The sequence below is a fragment of the Camelina sativa genome, chromosome 12 (genome assembly GCF_030686135.1).
Source record: "Camelina sativa cultivar CO46 ecotype springtype chromosome 12, ASM3068613v1".
NCBI lineage: Eukaryota > Viridiplantae > Streptophyta > Magnoliopsida > Brassicales > Brassicaceae > Camelina > Camelina sativa.
This window is the reverse complement of record NC_141891.1, coordinates 1,923,858-1,949,081: the sequence shown is the minus strand read 5'-3', so window position 1 is coordinate 1,949,081 and position 25,224 is coordinate 1,923,858. Positions and strand designations below refer to the sequence as shown.

The following is a 25,224-nucleotide window of genomic DNA, read 5'->3' as shown; positions in this document are numbered from 1 at the left end:
CACTTCTTCCCTCTAATTTCAGAATTGGATGAAAAAAAAAAAAACAATTATATGATCGACCAAAGTTTAAAGAAATTTTCGTCTATTCAACTATATAATTTAATAATTGTGTGTGTTATATTAAAGACTTAATTTAGACAATTTATTTAGTCTTTCTAATTATTTTAGGTTGATTTTTTGCCTTTTTTTTGTTGAATATATTTCTTCTTATACTTCTTCCAAAATTTTCAATTTCATATTCCATTGACTAAACGAATTAATCCCGTAATGTTCCCGTAACTTTTTGTTTTGTTGAAATATAACCTTGAAACTTTTTTTTTTACATAAATAACCTCAAAACTTATTAATAAAAGAATAATATAATTTTGGGCGATAATTTTGTATTTATTTGTAAACATTTAATTATAGTTTTTGCTTATAAACAGGACAAATAAAGTCATATTTTCAAGGTATAATACACGGTCAAAACGACAAAATATAATAATAACGAAAGCATCCAGAGTTTCTTTAGGAACCATTTTTAAATTTATTTTCTATGGTAAAATCAAATATTAATTTCGTATTACAAGAGGGGAAAAAAGAAGAAGCAGAATACAAATTCTCAAACGTTGTCGGAGCTAGTAGTAGTAACCTTGGGTCTGTAAGACCAGCAGTTAGGAGTAGTGGGTCGCGCCTTTTCTCTTCGTTGGCTCGATGATGACCACTCTCGACTCTCAGAAGGATAATCTCTCGATCTACGATGTCTACTTCTTTCTCCATGTGCAGCTCGATGGTTTTGACTCCTACCGTTTTGGTCGTTGCTGGACCTTGAAGAGCTACTCGCTACAGTATCAGGGGTACTCAGCAGCGTGTTCTGTTCATATGGCAACGGCTTAATCCCTTGCAAATCAGGTTCCAGGGTGAATCCTACTGGTCTTTTCGACTCGTCCATTTTCCTAAACGTTATTGATATCCTGAAAACAGAACCAAGGGAGAACAAAAACAACACACGTTGAGAAAATAAGCATAAAACAAAGAAACGTTGACAAAACAATCAAGGTCCTAAACAAATTACCTCTTCTTGGGAACCGCCGGTATACAATGCTTAGCGACATCAGCTCCATTACCATTTAGCACTAGAACTGACCTGAACGACAAAGGTGAAAAAAAGAATCCTCGAAAAGTTAATCAACAGAATTTTCAGTATAGGAACAACTCAGAGAGAGAGTAAGCAAAGCTATATAGAGCATTACCCGACAGGAAGCGGTATAGAGTATGAACCGGAGAATTCACCAGGCCCTACGGTTTTGATATATGATCCAAAGAGTATATTGCACTCACTGAGGAATGATACTGTGCAGAAAGGGCGGAGGAAGTCATGGTTATCGATATGAGGGGGTATGCAATCGTCTTCATAATATATATTGACGATACAACTATCTGGCACACATGTTGGAGGAAGTACATGCCACGCAATCAACCTTTTGATCATTACTTTGAAAAGAGACGGCATCGGATCAACCGCTCCACGTTTAAGGATTCCGGGTGGGTTTCCCTGTCTGTCCTGTCATACAACGCAAAGAAAAACTCTTTAATCATCATTCATTCACTAGTGATTTGATTCAAATATTATACATAAAAAAGGACGTGAAGAAGAGAGTCACTTACTGTTATATAGTTATAACAACATCCAAATTGGATAGTAACTCGTCCTTTGCCTCTCATCCACTTCTTCGGAGTAGCAAAAGTACGTTCTAGATATTGAACAAAGATACAAAACTCAAAATTAGATTAGATTAAGTAAACGTTAAAAGATTTCAAAACCAACGAGAGAAAAAACTAAAACCAAAAGCAAACCTTGAAGTTCTCCTTTTAGACCCTTGTCTTGTAGTTCATAGACAAAATCAACAATCTTTTTCTGCTCCACAGCGCTAAAAACACCGGTATGCAACTCAAGCCCCTCGAGGATATTAACAGACTCTCCTCTAATTTTCTCATAGCAACTAAACAGTTTCAATTTCTTCACATTCACAAACCGGTAACGCTCTCTTTCCTCCCTAGACATCTTACGCTTCTCAGGAGTCTTCATACTCGGATCAACGTCGTCATGTGTACTTGACTCACTTTCCTTGTGTTCTTCCTCCTCCTCCTCGAGCCCATCATCCTCTTGTGCCATATCAGCCCAAGACATTCGTGGACTAGCCGTCTCAGAAACAGTTGATTGAGATTGCATTGCATCTCTCACACTATCTTCTGACAAAGATCCAAATACAAAACCCCCAGAGTGAGAATCACAAAGCTTCCCATTAGAATCATCGTCCACCATCGAACCTGAACCCTCTCTATCCTCTTTCTTACTAGAGTGCTCTGTAATAAACAAAACACAATTACACAAATCTCAATAAGATAGCTTAATTACATATAATGTTCTATATAAGCAGTATCTCTAACAATCCCAAAAATATTATTAGCAACGTTTCTTCAATAATAGAATTAAGTAAAAAAAAGAACAGAACCTGGGTCAAGAGAACGGATTCGATGGGAGAAAAGATGAAGGCAGTCTTTGCAGAGATCTCGAGAAAGAAAAGGCAACCAAGTGGTTAGGAACTCAGAAGCAATCTTAAGTTCAGAAGACTGATACTTGCCGAGGAAAACATCTTCTTCGTAGATTGGATCCATCTTCTTTGCATCACAAAACCGAATCACCTCCTCTGTTTTCCCGTACTCTAAAAGTTTTCAGTTTGTACGGATCGAATGAGTTCGTTTACTTTTTGCTCTTTTTGAGTCTTCTTCTTCTTCTTCTTCAATGAATAAAATAATCTAGGTCGGATTTGTCTTACTAGTTTTGGAGTTTTATATTATCACGGACCAATACACCGACCAAAGAGTTCTAGTCCACAAAGCCCACTAAATCTAAAGCCCATGTAATTTTGATTTTATCATAAACCTAGTAAAACTTCTATAAATTAATAATGGTTATTTATTAATTTATAGAACCATTATTTATTTACTTTTTTCTAATTATTTAATATAGAGATTTATAATTAATATTTATTATTTATAGTATAGCTATTTATTATAGAGAGATTTGTTTAAATTGAAGAAAATATGAATTGAGATAATTTTATAATTTATTTTCCCTCTGATATTTCAACTCAAAAGTCAAACATCTGTCATTATTTTTTGTTTTTGCCCTTTTTAAACGGTTAGGTTATAAAAAGGAAAATAAAAATAAAACAAAATCAAAGGAAATTAAAAAGTAGAGGAGCAGGAAAAGCAAAATTGGGAAGAGACGAATCCTTCTTTCTCAAAAAATCCTTTGGCAAGAGACGACGAATCAGCCCGGAGCAAAATCTCCGTTCGAAAAAATCGTAAGGAACCCTTTTGTTTTTGTGTTGTTCAATCGCCGTTTTTAAAATTTCGTGCTTAGGACTTGTCAGATCGAACTTTAATTTAGATGATAATCATCCTTATTATACTGTTCGTCGTTAAAGATCCTTTTTTTTTTTAGCTTCTCTTGTTTATTGTTCCTGCGTTTGAGTTCAGTTATCGTTTGAGATATAGTTCACTAACCCCATAAATGTTTCAAAATCCCATAGGAAGCTGAAAGGTTCTGTTTTTTTTTTTTTTTTTTTTTGTTCTTTCTCTGTTATATTCTTGTCTTGAGAGCCTCTTCTTAATTATTGACCTTGTTCACTCCATTAGAGACTTATTATGAGCTTCATATATGTAATACTAATAAAGCTTCTTTTACATTTACTGCAGAAAGAAAGTTTCTTCCTTTTATAGTTCTGGATTGGAAATGGCTGGTAACGCAGGTACTAGTAATTCATTATCAAGAGAAGAAGCCCTTCTTGAGACGTGGAACCATGAGATGGATCTTGGTAAACTCCCTTTAGATAATTTAGATGCTGAACTTGCAGATGTCAAGACGACTTCCCTGGAGGATTCTGAGGAATTAGATGATCTGTTAGGTAGAGTTAAATCAGCTGCAGCTAGCTTGCGCTATTTAAGATCAAAAGTTAGAAACTTGGCCGTTCCTGAACACATAGAATTGGAACATGATAGTTCAGCTTCTCAAGTGACTGGAGTTAACAATACTCAGGATCCCTTGGTTGTGGAGGATGGAGTCTTTACTTGGAAGACGCTTCAGTCCATAGAGATGGTTACTGATGTGCTTGATTCTCTTTTGAAGAGAGTCACAGCGGCTGAATCTGAAACTTCTTTTCAAAAGGAGAGGGTAATTATATGCGAGGAAGAGATTAGAAGGTTGACAGCCAAAATCGAGAATCTCTCCTTGAGGTTTGAAGAGATGAAACGGATGGCTCATGGGAATAAAACTGTTCTAGAAGAAACAGCGGAGATTATTAAGAGATTAGTTGAAGATAGTAGGAGAGATAGAGAAAAGGCTCTCGAAAATGAAGAGGAGCTCCGTCGTGTCAAGGCAGAGTGTGAGTCACTTAGAAATTACGTCAATACTTCTACCAATGTTGTTGAAACACTTCGTTCATCCGCGCAGCAATTCCATACCATCGAAGCCGGGTCAGTCTCATCACTACTTATTACCTGTTTTATGTAAATGATGAGACAAGTATGTGACTGTTCAATTGCAAAGGTACAAAGTATGTAAAGCAATGTCTATGGTAGCGTGATGAGTGGGAAAACCACAATATATATAGTAGCAAGCGATGGTCGCCTGATTACTGCCTAAATTGTATATAATTGATATATGTCAATATTACTAATTCCGTTTTCTCGTATGTTTATTCTTGTGAAATCAGGTTGGTTGCTAAGTCGACACAACTGGAAGGTGAGAAAGCGCAGAAAGAGGTTGAAGTGCAAAAGCTAATGGAGGAGAATGTGAAGCTGAGCGCTCTTCTTGACAAGAAAGAAGCTCAGCTTCTGGCCTTAAACGAACAGTGCAAAGTGATGGCTTTGAATGCTTCAAACATCTGATCCTGCATCTTTCATGTCTTAGCAAAAGAGAAGATCTTTAAGATGTAATCCTTTGGATATAGTTAGTAGGCGTACTTAATTTGCTATCGGATTCTTTTCTCTTTCAGATTAGACATTCGGGTAAACTATCCGTAGTACATGGCCGGCTTTGAAGAAAACAAGCATAGTTGATCTGTTTTTGCCCTGTCTCTTTTCAAATGTCTCCTAAAACTCCTTGCTAACTTTTTTGCTTCTTTGTTGATATCGTCTCTGGACTTGCATGGATTGTGAGATTCTGTTACAAGCATCACAATCTGGATCCCCATGCTGTAACGAAAGATCCTACAATGAATTTCTGAAAATATGATACGAGTAGTTTCCAAAGCATATATATATATATATATATATATATATATATATATATATCAATTAGTTTAGACAAGGATCCAGTTTCAATATCACATAATCCAACTTTTTCAGCCTGACTGTTTCAAATGCAAGAAGTTGTGCATATCCGTCAAGAATGTCTATTGGTCAAGAAGTTTTTGACTTGTTATCTTTTGAAAGAAGTTGTGCATATCTTCTTTTTGTGGCAAATTATTAAAACTGACTGTTCAGTAGTCGTCGAGTCAATCATGTTATTTTCATTTGTATAGAAGAGAAATCAGTGGAAGAAACAAGTAGATAGGATTAAATTCTTCCACCATCGTGACATCGACAGATATTGCCTCCTGTACTATCTATATGTGATGTATAAATCATTTCTCATTTGGTCATTATCATTCGCAGAACATGAGTATCCACCAATTTAGGCGTTTACAAACAAGAAACACCTTGAAATGACTTCTTTAGTCTCTCTAAATCAGGAAGAGAAAACACAAACACTTCTCCTAGAAAAGGAGAAACTGGAATACAGATTGTGACACTGACAGAGTTATCAGAGATGCCTTCTTGCTTTTGCTAAAAAAACTCACATCAAAATGTGACATAAAAACTGCAAAGAGTTGTAATCAGTTAATAGACAGACTCTAGTGGCCTTAGAACATGGTGGTAGGAGAAAAAAACTTCTCTCATCATAAGTTATCCAGAATCAGATTTGTGGCTCAAATTTCATTAGAGGATTATTTGTCAGCTTGTGGTGCTCTCTGACTTTGCTGAGTTGTTGTTGGAAGAATAAGTGCCACATGGGAGAGTCATAGATTTTTGCAGACATGGATCCTACACAGTTTAGGCATATGAGCAACTCTTTTGTGACTCTCTCTTTGGTTCTATTTCTGTGGATTTAGCAGACATTTATTTATAATATTTATTTATTAACATCTAAATATGTTTTCTAAGTTAGTAGTTTCTTGCATTGATGCTGGTTGAGGCATTATTCACATGTATATATTCTTGAAAAATCTATTTCTTTTTTAAAATGGTCCCTTGGATTGGAAACTAATATCTGAATTTTAATAAAATTTTGTATTGGAGTGGAAATTAATTTGTAGGAGATTAATTGGAAAAAAAAAACTATTTAATAATATCTGAATTTTAATGCATTTTGTATCGAAGTGGAAATTAATGTGTAAGAAACTTTTGAAAAAATATCTTTAAAAAATATCTTCATATCAATATTCTTTTATGCATTTTGTCGTTAGGAGCTGTCCTTTTTATAGTTTGTGAATTGGAAATTTGTATTTGTAAGGAAGTTGGGAAAAGAAAAAGAAAAAAAACTTTTAAAAAATTACTTATTTATTTTATGCATTTTGTCGAAACGAGCTGTCCCTTTTATAGCTTTTTGAATTGGAAATTTAATTTCGTAGGGAAATTGGGAAAAATGCTCTTTCAGAAATAACTCTAAAATTCTAATCCTTTATGTATATTTGTCGTTAGGAACTGTCCCATTTGTAGTTTCTGAATTTGGAGAATATATGAGGGGAAAAAAATAGAAAATATTGATTCTAAAGCCGAAAACTGATAGGTGACTTTGCCTTGTAACTACATCACATCATACCTACCTTGCAAAATCTACCTCTTTTGTACTGTAGTGTAATGGTTGAGTGTATTATTTTTTGTTGTAGACATGTTATTGTCTTAGGTATACAAACTAATGATATTAGTAGTTTTCCAAAAGCATATACTTCAATTTTGTTTAGATAAGGATCCAGGTTCAAGATACATAATTAATTCAGCTTTTTCGCATGACTGTTTCATATGAAAATATTTGCGTTTGCCTTTAGTATATCGAATGTCAAAGAATAAAGACAAGGAGACAAACAATTTATATTATGATAATATATATAATCGTAGGAAAATTCTGAAGGCAAACAGAATTTTATCTCACAAAAAGAATGAAATAGTCATTTGTTTATTGATATTTGTCAACATGCACTTTACTCCAATCTCTCTGTCTAGGCTAATTTTCAAAATTATGTTTTACAAAAAAAATAACAAATGTGATATTTCGTTTTGAAAACGACAATATAAAATTAACATGTGAAGACGTATATAAGAGAAAAGAAGAAAAAAAAAATAAAACTAGTCTAATAGAGTAATATAATCGTGGTTTCATAATTCATAATAGTATAAACTTTTGCAAATAAAACGAATATACCAAAATCAATACTGAACAGGACATGGTGTAATTTTGGTTAAAATCCAGCGAGTTATTATCGTGGAAAAGTTGGTTAAGATGATGAATTGGGGTTGTGGGGGTAATGAAGAGCTTGAGGGATCATGTCTACAAGTTATAACCACAACACAAGCGCCAATTCAGGACAGCCAAGTGTTGTTGGTTCCTTTCACTTCCACCTGATTCTCTCACTGTCCTCTTCTCCTTTGTTTGTCCCCACACACACCATCTCTTATTTTTGTTTTGCTTTCTTCAAATTATATATTACCCCATACATACGACAAATCCCATCTAGCTTCCACGTCTTGGGTTTTAGTTTTTAATTTTCTCCTCTTTTCCCTTTCCATAAACAGTGTCAATTTTATCTTATATATATGTATATAGTTTTAAGAAGATATACTACAAATTCAATTCTATATCCCCGCCCCTACTAAATGTAACGGTTGAAGCCAAACTCTTAATCGTTTTTTCCTTTGTCGACCAAACAATCTGCTTTCTTATTTCTTTCTATTTGTCGTTATATCTTGAGAGATGCTAATATCTTTACAAAAACAAAAACAAAAAAACAATCTTAAAAAGTTACTTTAATTAAGCAAATCTTAAAACGGTTCTTGATTATAAAACCCCTAAGATGTTGTACTTGGAAACTTCTTGATTATGAAACTTCTCGACTAAGGGAACAGTCTCGTTAGATAGTTAAATTTATTTACGGGTCGGAATCCAGAGCCAAATGGCCGAACAAAAGGAAGTATTATACATGGGAATTCAATCGACGGAATAAACAAGTTAGAGCTTGGTTCCAGTGAATTCCCGCATCCTCACCATTGTTAGGTCTAACATATATACAACTATAGAACAAATAATCTTTTTGCAGTAATTGTGAATTCACCTGATTAAACAAAACAAAAAAAAATACTGATTAGGCGAAATGGATAGTATTGTAGATACAGCCAAAAAGTCTTTTTCAGTGAAACTAAAAATTCTCTTCTTTTTTTTGGCTATCAAGTTATACACGATATGGGGTTTCTACCACGGAAAAATTGCTATTAATTCGGTTGGAATCATTGCAAAGCCAAATGTGAAATCTTTTGATGATGTTGACTGATTCATCACATTAAAATGAATGGAAAAAAAAAAGAGAAAATAAGAAGGTTGAATAGGGAAAGAAGTACGTGGATCACAAGGCATCGGAGGAATGAGATGGGAACTTGCATGGATTTGATACCATCAATTAAACAAAAGATTAGGTTACAACCTAAGCATTTGTTTTCAATTTCAAATTTTCACATGGGGACAAGATCTATTATATTGCTTAGCTACATACTTCCCCATATAATTAGAATAAACGTACGTAGTTTTAAAGTGCAAACCAATACACATACTACATATATATATATATATATATATATATATATTAATTATATCGAGAAAACTGTTAGATAATTATATTTCTAGTTAACAAATTAGTTAACTGTCCATCTTAATTATTGTCATGCACTGTACATGATTTAGTCATATGTATGGTTTGTAAGTTCTAACTCTTTGAAATTTTTTTCAAGTGAGCCCAAAAAGGTTCCCTTTCTAATCTTTTCACTATCTATCAATTTCAGCTGATTTTTGCGAATGGTACTTATTTTTATATGTAATACATTTTAATTTGACGGTGACCAACATAATATTTGAGTTTAGGTCGGTCACTATATATACTGTCACATGGATGATGATGATATGAACGCGCAATAACCAATAATATGTCCTCAGTGAATTTGGTTATCGACTTCAACCGATAAAATATAAAACCACCGAAGACCGAACTACGACCATTTTGTTTATTTTGTACATCTTAATATGTAGATTAAAAAAAGAAAACAAAACAAAAAAAGAATGGCATATTAAAGTGTTGGCAACTCTAGTTGTAGCAAAAGACATGTGATCTTGGAGTTGCAAGTACGTACTTTGCTTCACACATATCTTTATACTTCGTCCGTAATCCTTTTGCAACGGACTCAATTTATGACAAAACGGGTATCTAAATCTATTAACGGCCCTGATATTATTTGTCAATTTATTCATATATTAGTTGTAATAGAATTGGAAGTTTCAGTAGAGACAAAATCTGAAGAACAGTTCATAACAAGTGAAGAGCAAACAGACACTACTTGTATTAATTCGTAGAGTTGTGTCTAAAATAAAAACACAAAAGGGAGACAATGTAGGGTAATTAATGTTCATAGTCCCTACGTAATTTATAAGACCCTCCTAATTTTTTTTTGTATGCATTCTTTTGCATATTTTTGCCCTCTCTCCCTTCTGGCATTGTCTCTAAAACTGCCTTCTTTCCTACATCCCACATGATCATATTTGCTTTCACATTGGAATTTTTCTTCGTTCATATATAGTTTGATACGAAAAACTTAAGTAAGTGCATTGTTAAAAAAATTTACTGAGTTCAGTAGGAGATTGATGCAACCTACCAAAAAAAAAAAAAAATTAGGAGATTGATGCAAAACAAAAATGATAGACCATTTTTTACTACTCTGGGGTCTGGGCCATAATATATATGGGCTTGTAGAAAAAAAATTAACCTTGAAAATGGTTGGATGTTACAGTGAACCATACATCCTGTATTAATAAATTTTAAAAAACTGTTTAAACTTTTATGAGATTTTAATGTTGTACGCATAAACAAGTGTTTTGAGTTTGATGAAATTAATAATCATACTATATATATATATATGTTATGTACTTACGCGGCTTTCAAAGTGATCACCAAGGAAAACACTTCATGTGGTTCTGCATGAATTAGTCGTTATTGTGTATATAATACATATAACCTAGTCACAAATCTTCAAAAAAGTCATAAGTAAACCTAAAAAATCTATGTTAAAAAAAGATGATTTTTCTTTAATAATTATAATAAAATCTTTCGATTTTTTCTCTCTCATTGTGCCTTTAAATACCCCTTCATATTTCTCCCCACCACCTTCACATCCACACCTTTCTTCAAACATACCAAACTTTCTCTCTTCTCTCTATCTAGTTCTCTCTCTACAGAATAAGCTCAAAATGGCGATAAAGAAGTCAAACAAAGCAGCGCTATCTCAAGCAGCATCCCTAAAGCAAATCTTGAAGAGGTGCTCAAGTCTTGGAAAGAAGAATCAAGGTAATTGCTACTTCAATGACGTGCCAAAAGGTCATTTCCCCGTCTATGTCGGTCAACACCGAAGTCGCTATGTGGTCCCAATCTCATGGCTAGATCATCATGAGTTCCAGACACTCCTACAACTAGCTGAGGAAGAGTTTGGGTTTGAGCACGAGATGGGTATCACTATTCCTTGTGATGAAGTCGTCTTTCGATCTCTCATCTCCATGTTCAGATAAAACTCTACATCGAGAGACTAGAGGAGTCGATCTGATAATTATAGCTGAACTGGTCACTCCCTCGAGATCATTCCCCTTTGAGGTTATAAAGGTTTGATCACACATTGTCACACTCTAGACTCGGAAGATCGAAGCATCGAAACTAGCTATTACCAAGAAAGTCAAGAAACAAGAAATAAGAAATAAATATTACTTAGGGTTTTTTCTTTTCTCTTTGCTAAGAAGACGGAAGCAAATGGCGGGGATCGCGTTACGCATCGACTCAAGATTTGTGGCTGTATTAATATATCTAACATTTTTTTTTTTAATTAACCACTCTCTTGGGATTTTCTTTTTTCCTTTTTATATATCTTCGGTGTCTTGTTTCTATTTAATTATTTCTAAATATTTTGTATAATAGCTTGGGTGGCGACTTTTCCCTCAAGTCAACGTGTATTGTTGACCGTTGGTCCTTGAGAGGAATAGCTAGTTTTTTTCTTTTTTGTATTAATTTTTGAATCAAGTATTTTCATTCTGATCAGTACAGCAGTACTAAGTTTATTCCCATCTATTTGTTTTACAATATGTAAATTTTCTATTCAGTATATATATATTCAGTAAATTTTCTATTCAGTAAACTTTTAATTATGTTAGGAACGAGAGATTATAAATACTGTACAAGAGTTGTTCTCTTGTTTACAATATGTAGATTTCTTTCTATTCTACAAAAGATGAATTATTATATATTGATTAGAAATACTGTACAAATCGTTAAATTAAGAAGTTACTTTGACAAGAATATATATAATCTTTTCCTTTTATTTGTTACTTCCACAACATAATATATATATATATATATATAACTGGTTTTATATATATACACTATAAGTAACAAATAATCAACCTATATAGAATACACAAAAGGTAGATTCAAAATTTTTGCATGGTCTATCAACCATATGGCCAAATGTTAACCTTAACCATATTTGTGGTTTCAATCTTGTTTCTACTCGTCTGGCCTTCTCTATGTATGGCGTTTAATGTCCTGTTTCACAAGTCAAATATCTATGAAGTCAGACTAATTAAAATAGTAATTAATCGAATGGTAAACAACAAAATCTTTTCTCCAAACCATTATTTCCTCCAACCCCTAGCTTAAATTAGGGGTTTACTTGCGTTGAGTGCACCTTGTTTATGGAGTAGTGAAATTCATATAGAGTAAGAGTCACATAAATTAGTTTAGATATCGCTATGAAATTTTCTGCTAAACAATAATATCATAAATAGTATATGATGCCTAGTGTATACAGTAATTTCTGTTTGAGTGGGGTTACCTTCTAAATTAGTTATAAGAATTATTGCTTTTTAAGTCGTTTCGTTATCATGATCTATATCATTTGTTCCATTTGTCTCGTACCATTCATTATTACTAGTTTAGTGCATGATTTAATGAATTTTGAAGGGAAATCTAATATTCTCATTATTTTTAGTCGATATTTTTTAAAGTCTATTTCTATTTTTATTTTAAAAAGTTCTTATTTTTATCCTACATTATTGTTGATAAAGACAATATGTGTTTGAAAATGGCTTTGGAGAGATGAGTTGTTTCAAAGGCAGAAGAACATGTAAGCCACAATGTCTCTTCTATCTATCTTGACTCTTCTCTTCATCTTCTTTTTTATTGCGATTTATTCCAATAAGCGCACACAGTTATCATAGAATACAAGAAGACACGAATAAATTTCAGATATTTATATTCAGTAGAATACAAACCAAACACAAACGTATATATAATTCAATAAAAGAGACTCAAAGACAATGAAGAGAAAAAAATAGCATTTGTCTGTGCAAACTCTGGCTTGCCCATACTGTCAAGTTGCTTTGAGTTTATACCTTGTCTGCTTGACATTGATGACCATTATCTGTTTGATCTGTGTCCTGTCCTTTTTCAAACTTTTTTAAGTTTCTTATATTTTTCTTTCTAGAAATCCATCTGAATACTTTACATTATTGTTTTTGTGTTGCATGGACCTCACGTTCCTATTTTTGTTTTGTCTAATAATTTTGATTCTTCTGAAGCTTAACCCAACGCTCCTTTGAAAAAAAACTTGATTTATTTTTTCTGGTAGAGTCATTTTCATGGATATTCACATCCCAACTAAAACTTCAGAAAACCACTAGACCACCAACACTTTGTTTATATGAAAATTCTGACATTAATAACTTAATTTTGTTTATGCTTTGTAGTTTTAATTTAGTCGATGGAATGTTTTATATTATCCCAAAATATCGAAGTTACTCGTTAATCGTTATCCTTTCAACTCTCAAGTATATCTAAAACATTTTCAAAGTCTTAACGGGAACATGATCATTTCAATATATCTGATAAATTGACCAAATAGAATTGCCATTTAATGATTTTTCCCACCTACATACATTTATTATTTTTTGACATATTGTGTTTTTACTTTTCGTTTTCTTAATGATGATGTGCTCTTGAATTTTTGTATACATTGAGTTTTTATGTACAAGGACAAAAATGGATCTCGGTTTTGGTCTTTAGAAGTCAGAAATATTCGAACTGGATATGAAATTTTTGTTTTCTTGTAATCGGGTTTGTAGCAAAACTTTAATTCGGTTTTGGTTATAGTCCGGTTTAGTCAATTCAGAGACGTTATGCCCTAATTAAGTGTGTAGAGTACACAAGAGGAAGATTGATCTTGACTAGTACTGTTCTCTTCTCAAATACTCAAAACGCATATAAACATATACACATATCAAGAAGGATAATGAAAAATCAAACGAACCAAAAGATAATGAGTGTGTTATCTTATCTCTTAGCGTTTTAACGTCCATTGTTCTTCTGTTTAGAGGAGAAAAATCTGCCTAGTCCGCGCGTATGCTTCTCATTATCGTCTTTGGATGATGAAGAAACAGAGCAAGACTTGATGATAGCGTGGACTGTTGGATTCACCGTGTGTCTAACAGAACGAGATGGTTGGATGATATGATCATGGAGTAAATCATCTAGTGAAGAGTTCAGTGTTGGTTCTGAGGTTTTGTGCTGTTGAAGCTTCTTCTCAGGGGATTGAGATTTGGGAATATCGTGGTTGCTCTGAGGTTGTAAAGATTGTAACTGTTGGCTGAGTAAGTGAATTGTTTCTTGGCAAGCTGCAAGCTTCTCTGTTGCAGATGCTATGTCTTTTTCCTGGAAACAAGAACATTGTAAATTTTAGTTAAGGGGCTTATTGCTAATTGTATCTAAATAGTAGATGCAACAAAACAGATGAAATAAGTAAGAAGTGTACCTGATTAGGTTGGAGTTTGGATGATGAACACTTTTTGCAAGTCTCATTCCTTCAGCACAAGTCCAAATTAGCAAAACAAACTATGCATAGTGGAAGATTTAACTATGTTTTAGTTGTTAATACCTTTGCAATTGTTCTTGAAGCTCTCTGCATTTAGCTAGAGTCTCCTCATGGCCATGCTTTTCTGTGGAGAAAGCCATTTCAAGTCTTTCTGTCTCTTCTTCCAAGCTTTTCACTTTAGCTTCTAGATCTTTGGCATGGAGTTCAAGCGATTTGTATGACTCAGTCACGCATTTAAGCTGTGTTTCTGCCAAGCTTTGAAGATCTTCTGAAGAATTGAGCTGTGATTTCAGCTTCGATATGAGCTGCTCTTTTTCTTCCAACCCTGACTTTGTACTTTCAAGATTCTGCAAGCAACTTGATAACTCTGCTGCAATATTCTCTTTCTCTAACTTAAGCTGTTCCACTTCTTTCAACAAGCTCTTGCATGATGAATCATCCAGCTCATGACCATTCATCGAATTATCTACACGGTGATCCTCTGTCTTAGGTAATGTGTCTCCCAGTGAATCAGAATCTGACTCGTCAACCTCTTTAACTAGCAATGTAACCTTTTCGCTTTCCAAATCTTGTTTCTTTGTGCTCTTCTCCACATTTCCGTTGCTTTTGGTATCCTGAGATGACAAAACATGCTTCTCTAAAGTTTCATCAGCAAATTCAAACAGAGGATTTGAGAGTTTTTGGGGTGATGATCCTTTCATCTCTTGGATCGAAACCCTTGCCGCTTCAACGATTTTCTCAATGCTAATGCCCTCTTGAGATTCAAATATCCTGTTGATTCTTGAACGGAGAACCGTTAACAGCTGATCAAGTGTTGTTGTATCCTCATCTTGCTCACTGGACTTACTAGCGGATTGTGTGCCAACAGATACACTACTGCAGGCACTGTTGGAAGATTTTGAAGCTGAGTTAGCTCCATCTGGATCATTAGCTGCCAACTTTTCAATCTCCAAGAAGTCATCCATTAACTCCATTCTGTTAGCCTTTGAGGAACCATCAGCACATACTTTTCTCACTTTATGAGAATCTGTTGAGGTTGTTGGACCATACTCAGAGGAACTTCCTTCTTCATCAAACCCATCTTCGGATACTGAGGTGACACTGGATGGACTTTCAGAAAGATTTCTGCTATTTGATTTCAGAGCATTCTTGTCATTGTGAAACATATCCATCTGCCCTTCAAGAATCTTAAGCTTTCCAAGAGTCTTAGCGCATACATTTCTTGAAACCTGCAGTTCATTGTTACGTGCAGCGAGATGTTCTTTAAGCGTCTGAATCTCCTCCTCCATCTCCAATGTACGTCTAGTGAGATATACATTCTCTCTTTTGCACTCTTCCAACTTATGATCAGTAGCAATCTCTGCCTTTGCGATGCGACTAGGGTTTTGAGCTATGCCTCTCTGTGCTCGAGGGTCTGTGAGTTCATGCCCTAAACTTTCAATTTCTATCTTCATTTGAGCCATAGCAGCAGGACCAGGAAGCTTCTTCCGAAGAAGCCCTCTTAGCCTTTGGCACTCTGCTTCAAGTTTTGCAATCTTTTTCACTCCTTCCAGATGCTGTTTGTTTGCGATTTCCGCTGACCTCAAACTCATGTTCTTCTCTTCACTGCGGATCTCTACTTCTTTTAAAGCAACATGAACATCGTACTTCAGCGAACTAATCTCTTTCTCAGCCAACTGAAGATTAGTCTTCAGCTTCTCCACATCAGCTTCAGATTTAGACTTTTCCTCACTGATCCTTACTATCATCTCTGATCGTTCTTGCAAGAGTGAGTGCCCCATTGTCAGAAACTGCTCGGTGAAGTCCTTGGCTCAATTCATCAATCTTACCTTCGAGGTCGGATTTGATCTTGTCCCAGTGAGTGGTCTTAGCAAGAATCACATCTTTCAACTTCTGGTCACTCTCATCTTTCACAATCCTTATCTGCCTCGTGCACTCTCTCAGCGCATCATCCAAATGCGAAGCTCGATCCTCAGCAGTAAGCTTCAAGAGTGTAACAGATTCGAGTTGACGTTTAAGTGACAAAGTTTCTGCATCAGCCTTCTCCCATCCTAAAAGAACAAAAGACTAATCAGCAACAAAAACACACAAGTTCAAGAACTACAGTATAAAGGGTTGTTGGTGCTCTGACCTGAAACAGCTTCTTCAGCGACTTTGGCATGTTGAAGAATCAAAGATTCTTTAGTATTGATCTCAGAGTGAGCAAGAGTGAGTTTATCTTTAAGATCCTTAACTTCAACTTCAAATAACTTGACCTGATCCTCCATTCTACTCATATGCGTGTAAGAATCCATAGTAATCTGAACATAGTTTGTGTTTTTACACTTCTCCTAACACACATACACACACACACACAAAAAAAAAAACATCAAAATTGGAATCTATATCTAAACAGAGCTATAATAACTATATGGTATTATTATAGATGAAAGAAGAACCTGATTCTCGAGAGAAGCCAAGTAGGATAAAGAACAAACAGGAGTTGACTCGTTTGCAACAACTAGTTTATCTGTCGTAGCTTTGTCTGAAGACTTTCTCTTCCATGGCCAACCTCTACTACCTTCCATTTTTTTTTCCTCTCTCAAGAAACTCTGTTAACAATCCGTAGAAAAGGGAAGAGATATATTGAGGAGCTTAATAAAAAAAAAAAAACAAAAGACAAAAAAAACTGAAAAAGTTTTGAAATTTGAACAAAGATACAAAAAAAAAAAAAAAAGGAAACACAAAAAATCTTCCGGAAATGTAACTTTCAATTTCATCCGACAAAATCCCGCTATTTATTTATTACACTGTGTTTTCATTCAGCTCTCAAACAATGACCGTTTTGTTGTTTCTTTCTTTTTCTTCCTTCTCTGTAGTTGAATGACATTTAATGCTTTCTTTCCATATTTGTTATTTTTTTTTTCATTGAAAAAAATTACTAACAAAAAAAGAATTTCAAATCACAACTCAATGGGCGCGAGGAAAACTACACATTAAATCATCAGCTATACACAATACACTAATCACACATACTCCAACACAAACTATTAAAAATCAACACACTATACAATTTCTAATTAAGCTTCTTATAAGGAAAAAATAGCAGAAACGTGAAATAGGATAGAAGCATCATCATACCAAAGAGACGATTGATGATTTTTCTTAGAGTTGTTGAGAGTGTTGTGCGAAGATCAAAATCGAGCTACAGAGATAAAGAAAGAAAGAGAGAAAGTGGGAGGAGCGTGCCAGAGAAGAAGGGAGCGGTGTGTATGTGTGTATATATGATTTGGGCTGTCACTTTTTTTCAACTTTGACGCTCCACATAGAGACAACACCTCTATTTCAAAATACCCTTTTGCTATAATTATTATTTTTATTAAAAAAAATCCATCTCTCAAAAACGGAATACGAGGAGACAGTTATCCGCTGCGGACGGGTGCACTGAATTAGCTCCTGGATTTTTGACTTATCCAAAAAAAAAGATTCAAAATCTTCCCGGTTTTGTAGTTTGGGCTTTTTAATAGGCTTTCAATAAGGCCCATTATTATAGATAAATAAATCCATCACAGTCCACTAGGGTTTTTTTTGAGAGAGAGACTGTGGTTGTAATATAAACCTGATTTTGTTCATTGCTGTTCACTCGCCGTAATCCGAAGAAGACGAACCACCATAATCATCAGCCATGGGTCGTGTCATCAGAGCTCAACGTAAAGGAGCTGGTTCAGTCTTCAAATCCCACACTCACCACCGTAAAGGCCCCGCCAAATTCAGGAGCCTCGATTTCGGCGAGAGAAATGGTTACCTCAAAGGTGTTGTCACCGAGATCATCCACGATCCTGGACGTGGTGCTCCTTTAGCTCGCGTTTCCTTCCGTCATCCTTTCCGATTCAAGAAACAGAAGGAGCTTTTCGTCGCTGCTGAAGGTATGTACACCGGTCAGTTTCTCTACTGTGGGAAGAAAGCTACGCTAGTCGTTGGAAATGTTCTCCCGCTTAGATCTATCCCTGAAGGAGCTGTTGTTTGTAACGTTGAGCATCATGTTGGCGATCGTGGTGTTTTGGCTAGAGCTTCTGGTGATTACGCCATTGTTATTGCTCATAACCCTGATAATGACACTAGCAGGTATTATTGTATTCTATACTTTTTGCTGGTGGTGATTGGATTGATTAGTGATGTGTAAATCTAATGTTTAGGTTGATTGCGTTAGATTTGATTAGAAATGGTCATTGGATTCAAAGCTAGTAGCTATGCTGGATTGTGTAATATGAGAACTGTGTTTTGAGAATGGATTTGTTCTTACATTTTTGATTTTACAAATGGTTTTGATAGGATTAAGTTGCCATCGGGTTCGAAGAAGATTGTGCCGAGTGGATGCAGGGCTATGATTGGTCAAGTTGCGGGTGGTGGAAGGACAGAGAAGCCAATGCTTAAGGCTGGTAATGCATACCACAAGTACCGTGTGAAGAGAAACTGTTGGCCTAAGGTTCGTGGTGTGGCTATGAATCCAGTTGAGCATCCTCATGGAGGAGGTAACCATCAACATATTGGTCACGCTAGTACTGTTCGTCGTGATGCACCACCTGGACAAAAGGTTGGTCTTATTGCTGCAAGGAGGACTGGTCGTCTTAGAGGTCAAGCTGCTGCTCTTGCTTCCAAGGCAGAGTAAGGAGAGGAGGATTCAAGATTGAATTGTTCTCTTTTTTTTGGAAATGTTTTTGTTTAGACCTTGTTTTTGGAACCTTGAGATTTACTGTCATGTTCTTTGAGACCTTTCTCTATCAAGTAGAATCTGTGTCTCTGTTAAAACTTGTCTCAGATTTTGATAGCTGTTTCGGTTTGATATGAGATTTACTATCATGTTCTTAGTTTAATTATCATGTTTTTTTTTACATTCTTGAGCAAAGACTAAATTCGAAAGTATATAATTCAACTGTCGCCCTTACCTTAATTCAACTGGTTAATCTCAATAGTTTATAGCAGCGTGCTCAAGAATGAGGTACTATCCCAATGCTAGTACCTCATTTTTGTCAACTCTTTGAGAAACAGTGTTTTCGTCATTGAAACTACTTCAGCTTTACCACCAGAAATCAAAACGAGTATTAGAATAAATGAGATCGTCACAAAAGATTAGGCAGTTTTGGGAGACAGATAGGTTTTAGCTGTATACTCAAACGACACATCTCTGGAATGTCAAACTAGTGATAGTAACAAAAATGTAAGAGCACAGAATATTAATACAGATTATAAAAATCAAACCAGGATTAAATGTCTTGCTTCTCCGATTCTTCTCACTTCTCTGTCTTTGTTTTTCTTTTTATCTCGCGGCCAGCAGATTCTTCCCCGTGTATATAGGCTTCATTGAATTCATCCGCTACTTTCTCGAAAAACTCACATCGCCTCCATGAATATGGTGAAAGACCTCTTTAAGCCATGAGACTCTTTCATCTTCTTGAAATTTTTTTCCTGACATAAGAATAGTTTCCAGAGGTCGTTTGGATTACGTGAGCACTGATCTAGATTCAATTGCCCAAGACTAAGTGGACTTTCTAATCGAGGCAGGAAGCACAACAAGACTTGAGCATCCAGTGAGACATCATTCCTTGAGATTTATGGCATTCCCCCAGACGACGAGGGCAGATCTACCAAGCTTGAAGGATACGTAAGATTCAACTTCTGGAAAGCAGTGGCATTCCTAATTGAAGAAGGTAGGTGCAAGAGACTTGAGCAATTCTCGAGATTCAATATCTCGAGATTAACGGCATATTTGATCGATGCAGGAAGCTCCACTAAACTTGAGCATCCAGTGAGATATAGTTCCTTGAGACTGGCACTCCCAAACGAGGAGGGGAGCTCCAGGAGCCTTGAGCAATTAGTGAGATCAAATATTTCAAGATTAGTGGCATTACCAACAGATGCGGGGAGTTCTCTGAGACTCAAACATCCAGTAAGATTTAATTTCTTGAGATTAGTGGCATTCCCAATCGAGGAGGGGAGCACCTCTAGCTTTAAGCAATGACTGAGATCCAATATTTCAAGATTAGTAGCATTTCCGATAGATGAGGGGAGCTCAGCTAAACTTGAGCATCCTTTGATATACAATTCCTTGAGATTTATGGCATTCCCAAACGAGGAGGGGAGCTCCTCGAGCATTAAGCAATGACTGAGATCCAATATTTCAAGATTAATAGCATTTCCGATAGATGCGGGGAGCTTAGCTAAACTTGAGCATCCTTCGATATACAATTCCTTGAGATTTATGGCATTCCCAAACGAGGAGGGGAGCTCCTCGAGCATTAAGCAATGACTGAGATCCAATATTTCAAGATTAATAGCATTTCCAATTGATGCGGGGAGCTTAGCTAAACTTAAGCATCCTTTGATATACAATTCCTTGAGATTTATGACATTCCCAAAGGAGGATGGGAGCTCCACCAAGCTTGAACAATTTTCCAGATTCAATTTCTGGAGATTAGTGGCATTTCCAATGGATATTGGTAATTCTCTTATGCCAGTTCCCTGGAGATTTAGTTCATAAATATTTGCAGAAACCTCTTTGAAAATTTTAATCTCTCTGCAGCCTGATAGGTTTACAACTCGTAGATGCTGCAATTGACCCGTGGCTGGAAAACTTGGCAATTTTATACAGTCTCGGAGATCTATTAGCTCAATATTTTCAGCGTTACCAATATCGTCAATTTCAGTGAGCTGCAGAGAATGACAAAGCCTGACTGTCTTCAGCATCTTGAGGTTCTGAAAATAAAAATAAATTGGAAAATTATTTCTCTAGTATAAATATGGAAATAACAAATAAGATTTTGCTTACTTTTGTTCCTCCCCAAAGTTTCTGAAGCCGACTGTAAGCTAGATTGAGTTCAACAAGATGGCATGGGTCAAAGTCTTGTGGCAAGGATGGTAAAGGATAGTCTTCCCAGTGGAGGAGTCTTAGCTCATAAGGCAGAGATTCAAGTCCTTCTGGAAGGCGGATTTCATACTGATTTTCATAACTGGAACAGTAAATCTTCAGGAATCTAAGGTTAAGCATATTCTCAAAAGCAGTAGGCTTCACATCAAAGACTAATTTCGATGCGTCCAAAACTATGCCTTCAATGTCTTCAGTGCCCTGAGACAAAAGGGAAGCGGATAGATCAAGAAATTGGTTCATCTCTTAAAAACTTTCTATTAAAATATCAGAATACGCCAGACCAGAGCACGTGTATAGGTTACCTTGTCTTTGTCATCTTCAAGAAGCAATTTGATAGTCCACGGTTCCCACAGTCTGCGACGCCTCCCCATCTGTACTGTTTCATTGTTATTTATTTCACGGCCAAAGTCTTGGATTATTCTATGCATAATGACTCTATTTTCTGAAATAGTCAGCAGACTCTTCTCCACAAGAACATTAATCCCAACATGTGGAAAAAAACCACACCCCTCAAGCAGTTGTATCACATAGTCAACAGATTCTCCATTGAAGAAACAAGCAATGTCCAGAAAAATGTTCTTCTCGTTCTTATTAAGTGTTTCGTAGCTGCACTTGAATAAATCATGAATCTTGTTTGGAGTAAGGAATGCCGCCTCCAGTTTTGACAGTGTCTTTCCCATAAGCTCTCTTCCGTAAAAGCTGAGAGCCAATGGATTACCATTAGCATAGTTCACTTCGATTGGTACTTCCAAGATTTGTTGTTCTCTTCTATCTCTGCCAAATGCACATTGAGAGATTAGCTGCAGAGCCTCGTCCTCATTTAAGCTCTGAACCTCATATATGTGATTGATCAGACAATGGCGGAACACTTGTTTATCTCTGGATGTTATGATGATCAGGCTTCCTAGGCCAAACCAATGAATCCCTCCGAGAAAAGACCTGGCAACCAAAGGATTGTGCACATCATCAAGAACAACAAGAGTTCTCTTCTTGGTTAATTTGTCCCTGGGGAGGCTAGGTCTCGTAATGGTACTGCATACACGAGACAAATTATTTAGAATTGTCCCAAAATGTTCCGCCATCAAACTAGGAAGCCCCATCTCATGAAAAGCCTTGTCAAAGTGTTCGATGAAACAAGAAGCTTCATAGCCTCCGGAGATCTGGTCAAAAACTGCTTTAGCAAGTGTCGTCTTGCCAATACCAGGCATACCCCAAATTCCTATGTGACGGATACCCCAAGGTTGTTTGCAAAGCAACTGTTCTATCTTCAGCAGCCTTGAGTTGATTCCAATATGTTGAGCGGGAAAGAGCTTTTCGTAAACATATTTGACAATCTCTTCTACAAGTTCACACTCACTGCATTCCTCCCTGCTTGCATAAATATAGAAATCACAAAGTGAATTGTTGGAGAAATCACTAATGAGTAATGAAGAGCAAAACATTTTGGATAAAATTGCCTCACATTTTGTGACCCCTACTGTTAAAGCTATCATAAAACATAACTAGTTCCATGTAAAACCTTTGATTTGTACAATTTATGTTTGTGGTGCTAGATTTTATAGGTGGAAAGCATTGAGTTATGAACTTTAAGAAAAGCAAGCGAGATATTAACCTATGCAGTTACCTAGACTGGTGGCCTGGTAATTCTCTCAGTTCTTGGAGTACGCTACTCCATTCTCTTATCTGCTCCGGCACCACCACATCTGATGGACTAATGCCATAGAACACTGGAACCATCAGCTGGCCGGTTTCCTTCCGGCACTGAAGAACCTTTGCGAGCTTGTTCAGGCATGTGGTGGAGGAGAAGCAGCTCTTGGAGAAAATCACAACATAAGCGCTAATTCTCTCTATCGCATTCAGGGTGTCATTGGAATTAACAACTGCATGAATTCCTTTCCGGCGGAAATCCACGGAGAGGTGGCTGGCAAAGGAGTACTGTAATGTATCTGCACAGTAGATGAAGATAGTGTCTTTGAAAGCTATTTCACTTGTACATAAATCTTCCTAGGGAAAGATCCAAAAAAGTAAAGAATTAGACGGTCAGTTATCAAATGAATTCAAAATATGCGGAGATAAGGCAAATGGAAATGGAGGAAAATTTCTCGGATACCACATGCCTTCAGATCTTGGTTTGTGATGATACGCGCTTGCCTCACACTTTTATATAAATCTTCCTAACGAACGACCCACAAAAGTAAGAGTTAGATGATCAGTTATCAAACGAATTCAAATATGCGAAAGCAATGGAAATGGAAATGGAGGAAAATGTCTCGGAGACACATGCCTTCAGATCTTGTTTAGTGATGATACGCTCTTGCCTCCATTCCGAGAATTTCTTTGCAAAGTCTTCCGTCCTCTCATTCAATTTACCATAAGTGGACTTTATAATGTTTCCTATTTCGCTGTCAACGATAGCCCTTAACCTTGGTAGTATATTTTCCCACTTCTGCTTTGACATTCCCCGTAGATAGGAGCCCATAAGCTTTAGTTTCAAAGGAAGTCCACCGGAAAGTTCTGTAACTTTCGAAGCAAGGTTCTCAAAACCATCCTTTGGCGACTTTTGACCAAAAGCATACAGGCAGAGTATTTGAGAAGCTTCATCAGGCGGTGAAAAGCCCACCTCATAGATATGCTCAATCCGATGTGCATTCAAAAGCTTTTTATTTTGCGTTGTGATGAGAATCCGACTTCCAGGACCAAACCACTCAGTTTCTTTCGCCAAGGCATCTAATTGTTCTAATCTATCGACGTCATCTAGAACGACTAAGACTTTTTTCTTTTTCAGTCTTTCTTTTAAAACTCCTAAATGAAGGATCTTGATATGCTGACTGTTGAATAACTGCGATAGGAACCTTTCCTGTAATTGCAATTTCGCACTATACTCATCGTAACAGGGTCTTGACCCTGAATAACGTTCTCTGATATCCTCCATGAAGACACGAAGGTGGAATCTATTAGAGAGTTCGTTAAACAGAAATCTGGCAATGGTGGTCTTACCAATCCCAGAAGGACCCAAAATTCCTATCATCTTCACTTCATCTGAGTCTAGGCATAACATTGACTTCAACTTTTCCATATGAGCTCCCATCCCAACTAGACCGTCGAAATCCTTTGATGGAATGAGTTTAATCAATTTGTTTGAAATATCAGTGGCTAGTTGTTCAATCAGAGCCGCATCATTATCCCTAAGAAAGGGGATCAAAAACATAGTAAATAAGAAGTCATGAATTGTTCACATACACATATATAAATATCTTGTCAATTTAAGAAAGTCTCAGTTGGTAACTGAAAGGACTAACCCCACTGATTCGTAACCCGTAATCAAGGCCACGTCCGCTAAAGCTTGTCTCCATCTCCCAATTCTATCCTTTGTTTTACCCTCACATGTAGTTCTAAAGAGTTCCCCAAATTCTCCGGTCTGCTTCCTTACATTAGATGGCTTTACTTCATAGAAAACGGGAAAAACTACTTGACCCAGCTCTTTCTTGCACTTCATGATCTCCACCAGCTCGTCGAGACACCACGACGAGGAAGCGTAGTTCTTTGAGAGGATGACAATCGAGATTCTCGATCCTTTAATCGCACTAATGAGCTCATGGCCGATCGAGTGGCCCATCCCGATGTTATGATCAATGAATGTATTGATTCCTTTTCTCCGAAACTCCCTCTTAACGTGAGCGGGAAAGTATCGGACATCTGGACCGTGGAAGCTCTGGAAGACATCATACATAAAATTACCAGGTAAAGAAGATGGAAGAGAAGAAGAAGCCATTGTTTTGTTTTGCGGTTTGGATCTGAAAAAACCAAAACACGTTATCGCAGCAGCACAGATTCTAAGGATAAGGAAAAAAAAGAGAAGAATTAATCCACTAGGATAACGAAAAGGAGGATTTAAGATCACAGAAAGATTTGTTACATCATATCCTAGTGGATTAGCAAGTAGGGAAGACCTCGTGACAAACTTAATGACGCTATATAAAAAAAATCTGGATAATATCCATGATTGATTAGTCTCGTAGTTGTAAAAAAAAAAGTGTGTGGACTTGGTGAGAAGGGAATAAAAT

General features: G+C 36.1%; 5 protein-coding genes and 1 pseudogene across 32 annotated transcripts; 3 read left to right on the top strand and 3 right to left on the bottom strand.

Annotated features, from left to right (window-relative positions):
• Window positions 1-502: 502 nt before the first annotated feature.
• On the bottom strand, window positions 503-2,807 carry LOC104729570 (RNA demethylase ALKBH9B). 2 transcript variants are annotated; one of them, XR_015575300.1, is made up of 6 exons: window positions 2,496-2,806; window positions 1,837-2,346; window positions 1,648-1,733; window positions 1,233-1,538; window positions 1,055-1,126; window positions 503-953 (listed from the first exon to the last, which is right to left on the bottom strand). XR_015575300.1 is itself a non-coding variant. In XM_010448522.3 (6 exons), exons 1-6 carry the CDS (start codon window positions 2,656-2,658, stop codon window positions 602-604), a joined length of 1,494 nt encoding a protein of 497 aa, XP_010446824.1. In that variant the 5' UTR covers window positions 2,659-2,807; the 3' UTR covers window positions 503-601. The 2 variants fall into 2 exon arrangements, 1 of the variants encoding a protein (XP_010446824.1); XM_010448522.3 differs by having other exon boundaries at window positions 1,233-1,543; window positions 2,496-2,807.
• A 357-nt stretch (window positions 2,808-3,164) lies between these two features.
• On the top strand, window positions 3,165-5,112 carry LOC104729569 (uncharacterized). The gene is made up of 3 exons (XM_010448521.3): window positions 3,165-3,350; window positions 3,745-4,521; window positions 4,761-5,112. Exons 2-3 carry the CDS (start codon window positions 3,782-3,784, stop codon window positions 4,933-4,935), a joined length of 915 nt encoding a protein of 304 aa, XP_010446823.1. The 5' UTR covers window positions 3,165-3,350; window positions 3,745-3,781; the 3' UTR covers window positions 4,936-5,112.
• Window positions 5,113-10,505: 5,393 nt separating this feature from the next.
• On the top strand, window positions 10,506-11,429 carry LOC104729568 (protein SMALL AUXIN UP-REGULATED RNA 9). Its single transcript, XM_010448520.3, has one exon. It carries the CDS (start codon window positions 10,595-10,597, stop codon window positions 10,907-10,909), a length of 315 nt encoding a protein of 104 aa, XP_010446822.1. The 5' UTR covers window positions 10,506-10,594; the 3' UTR covers window positions 10,910-11,429.
• A 2,173-nt stretch (window positions 11,430-13,602) lies between these two features.
• LOC104729567 (filament-like plant protein 5) lies at window positions 13,603-17,534 on the bottom strand (annotated as a pseudogene). The gene is made up of 6 exons (XR_015573965.1): window positions 17,377-17,534; window positions 16,695-16,847; window positions 16,388-16,586; window positions 14,320-16,307; window positions 14,197-14,245; window positions 13,603-14,096 (listed from the first exon to the last, which is right to left on the bottom strand). The product of XR_015573965.1 is annotated as a filament-like plant protein 5 (transcript).
• Window positions 17,535-17,821: 287 nt separating this feature from the next.
• Window positions 17,822-19,109, top strand: LOC104729566 (large ribosomal subunit protein uL2x). Its single transcript, XM_010448518.2, has 2 exons — window positions 17,822-18,360; window positions 18,568-19,109. Exons 1-2 carry the CDS (start codon window positions 17,921-17,923, stop codon window positions 18,902-18,904), a joined length of 777 nt encoding a protein of 258 aa, XP_010446820.2. The 5' UTR covers window positions 17,822-17,920; the 3' UTR covers window positions 18,905-19,109.
• Window positions 19,110-19,311: 202 nt separating this feature from the next.
• On the bottom strand, window positions 19,312-25,183 carry LOC104729565 (disease resistance protein RRS1B). 26 transcript variants are annotated; one of them, XM_087477714.1, is made up of 8 exons: window positions 25,077-25,183; window positions 24,460-24,954; window positions 23,445-24,345; window positions 23,278-23,334; window positions 22,785-23,164; window positions 21,463-22,528; window positions 21,062-21,358; window positions 19,312-20,988 (listed from the first exon to the last, which is right to left on the bottom strand). In XM_087477714.1, exons 1-8 carry the CDS (start codon window positions 25,079-25,081, stop codon window positions 19,846-19,848), a joined length of 4,344 nt encoding a protein of 1,447 aa, XP_087333840.1. In that variant the 5' UTR covers window positions 25,082-25,183; the 3' UTR covers window positions 19,312-19,845. The 26 variants fall into 26 exon arrangements, with proteins under 26 accessions (XP_087333840.1, XP_087333849.1, XP_087333841.1 ...); XM_087477723.1 differs by having other exon boundaries at window positions 22,785-23,106; XM_087477715.1 differs by having other exon boundaries at window positions 22,785-23,106; window positions 23,271-23,330; window positions 23,441-24,345; window positions 25,077-25,171.
• Between the last annotated feature and the right edge of the window lie 41 nt (window positions 25,184-25,224).

Bases quoted from the DNA above. Each gene is read 5' to 3' on its own strand.
- LOC104729570 (XM_010448522.3), bottom strand. From the start codon at position 2,658: ATGGATCCAATCTACGAAGAAGATGTTTTCCTCGGCAAGTATCAGTCT. The intron at 1,734-1,836 runs GTTTGCTTTTGG...TTCAATATCTAG, and splicing joins TCTAAAAGGAGAACTTCAAG to AACGTACTTTTGCTACTCCG. The intron at 954-1,054 runs GTAATTTGTTTA...TTCTGTTTTCAG, and splicing joins CCGGCGGTTCCCAAGAAGAG to GATATCAATAACGTTTAGGA.
- LOC104729569 (XM_010448521.3), top strand. From the start codon at position 3,782: ATGGCTGGTAACGCAGGTACTAGTAATTCATTATCAAGAGAAGAAGCC. The intron at 4,522-4,760 runs GTCAGTCTCATC...TTGTGAAATCAG, and splicing joins TTCCATACCATCGAAGCCGG to GTTGGTTGCTAAGTCGACAC.
- LOC104729568 (XM_010448520.3), top strand. From the start codon at position 10,595: ATGGCGATAAAGAAGTCAAACAAAGCAGCGCTATCTCAAGCAGCATCC.
- LOC104729566 (XM_010448518.2), top strand. From the start codon at position 17,921: ATGGGTCGTGTCATCAGAGCTCAACGTAAAGGAGCTGGTTCAGTCTTC. The intron at 18,361-18,567 runs GTATTATTGTAT...TGGTTTTGATAG, and splicing joins CCTGATAATGACACTAGCAG to GATTAAGTTGCCATCGGGTT.
- LOC104729565 (XM_087477714.1), bottom strand. The intron at 23,335-23,444 runs GCATGTGTCTCC...GTCGTTCGTTAG, and splicing joins TCACTAAACAAGATCTGAAG to GAAGATTTATATAAAAGTGT. The intron at 20,989-21,061 runs GTAAGCAAAATC...TTTTATTTTCAG, and splicing joins AACTTTGGGGAGGAACAAAA to AACCTCAAGATGCTGAAGAC.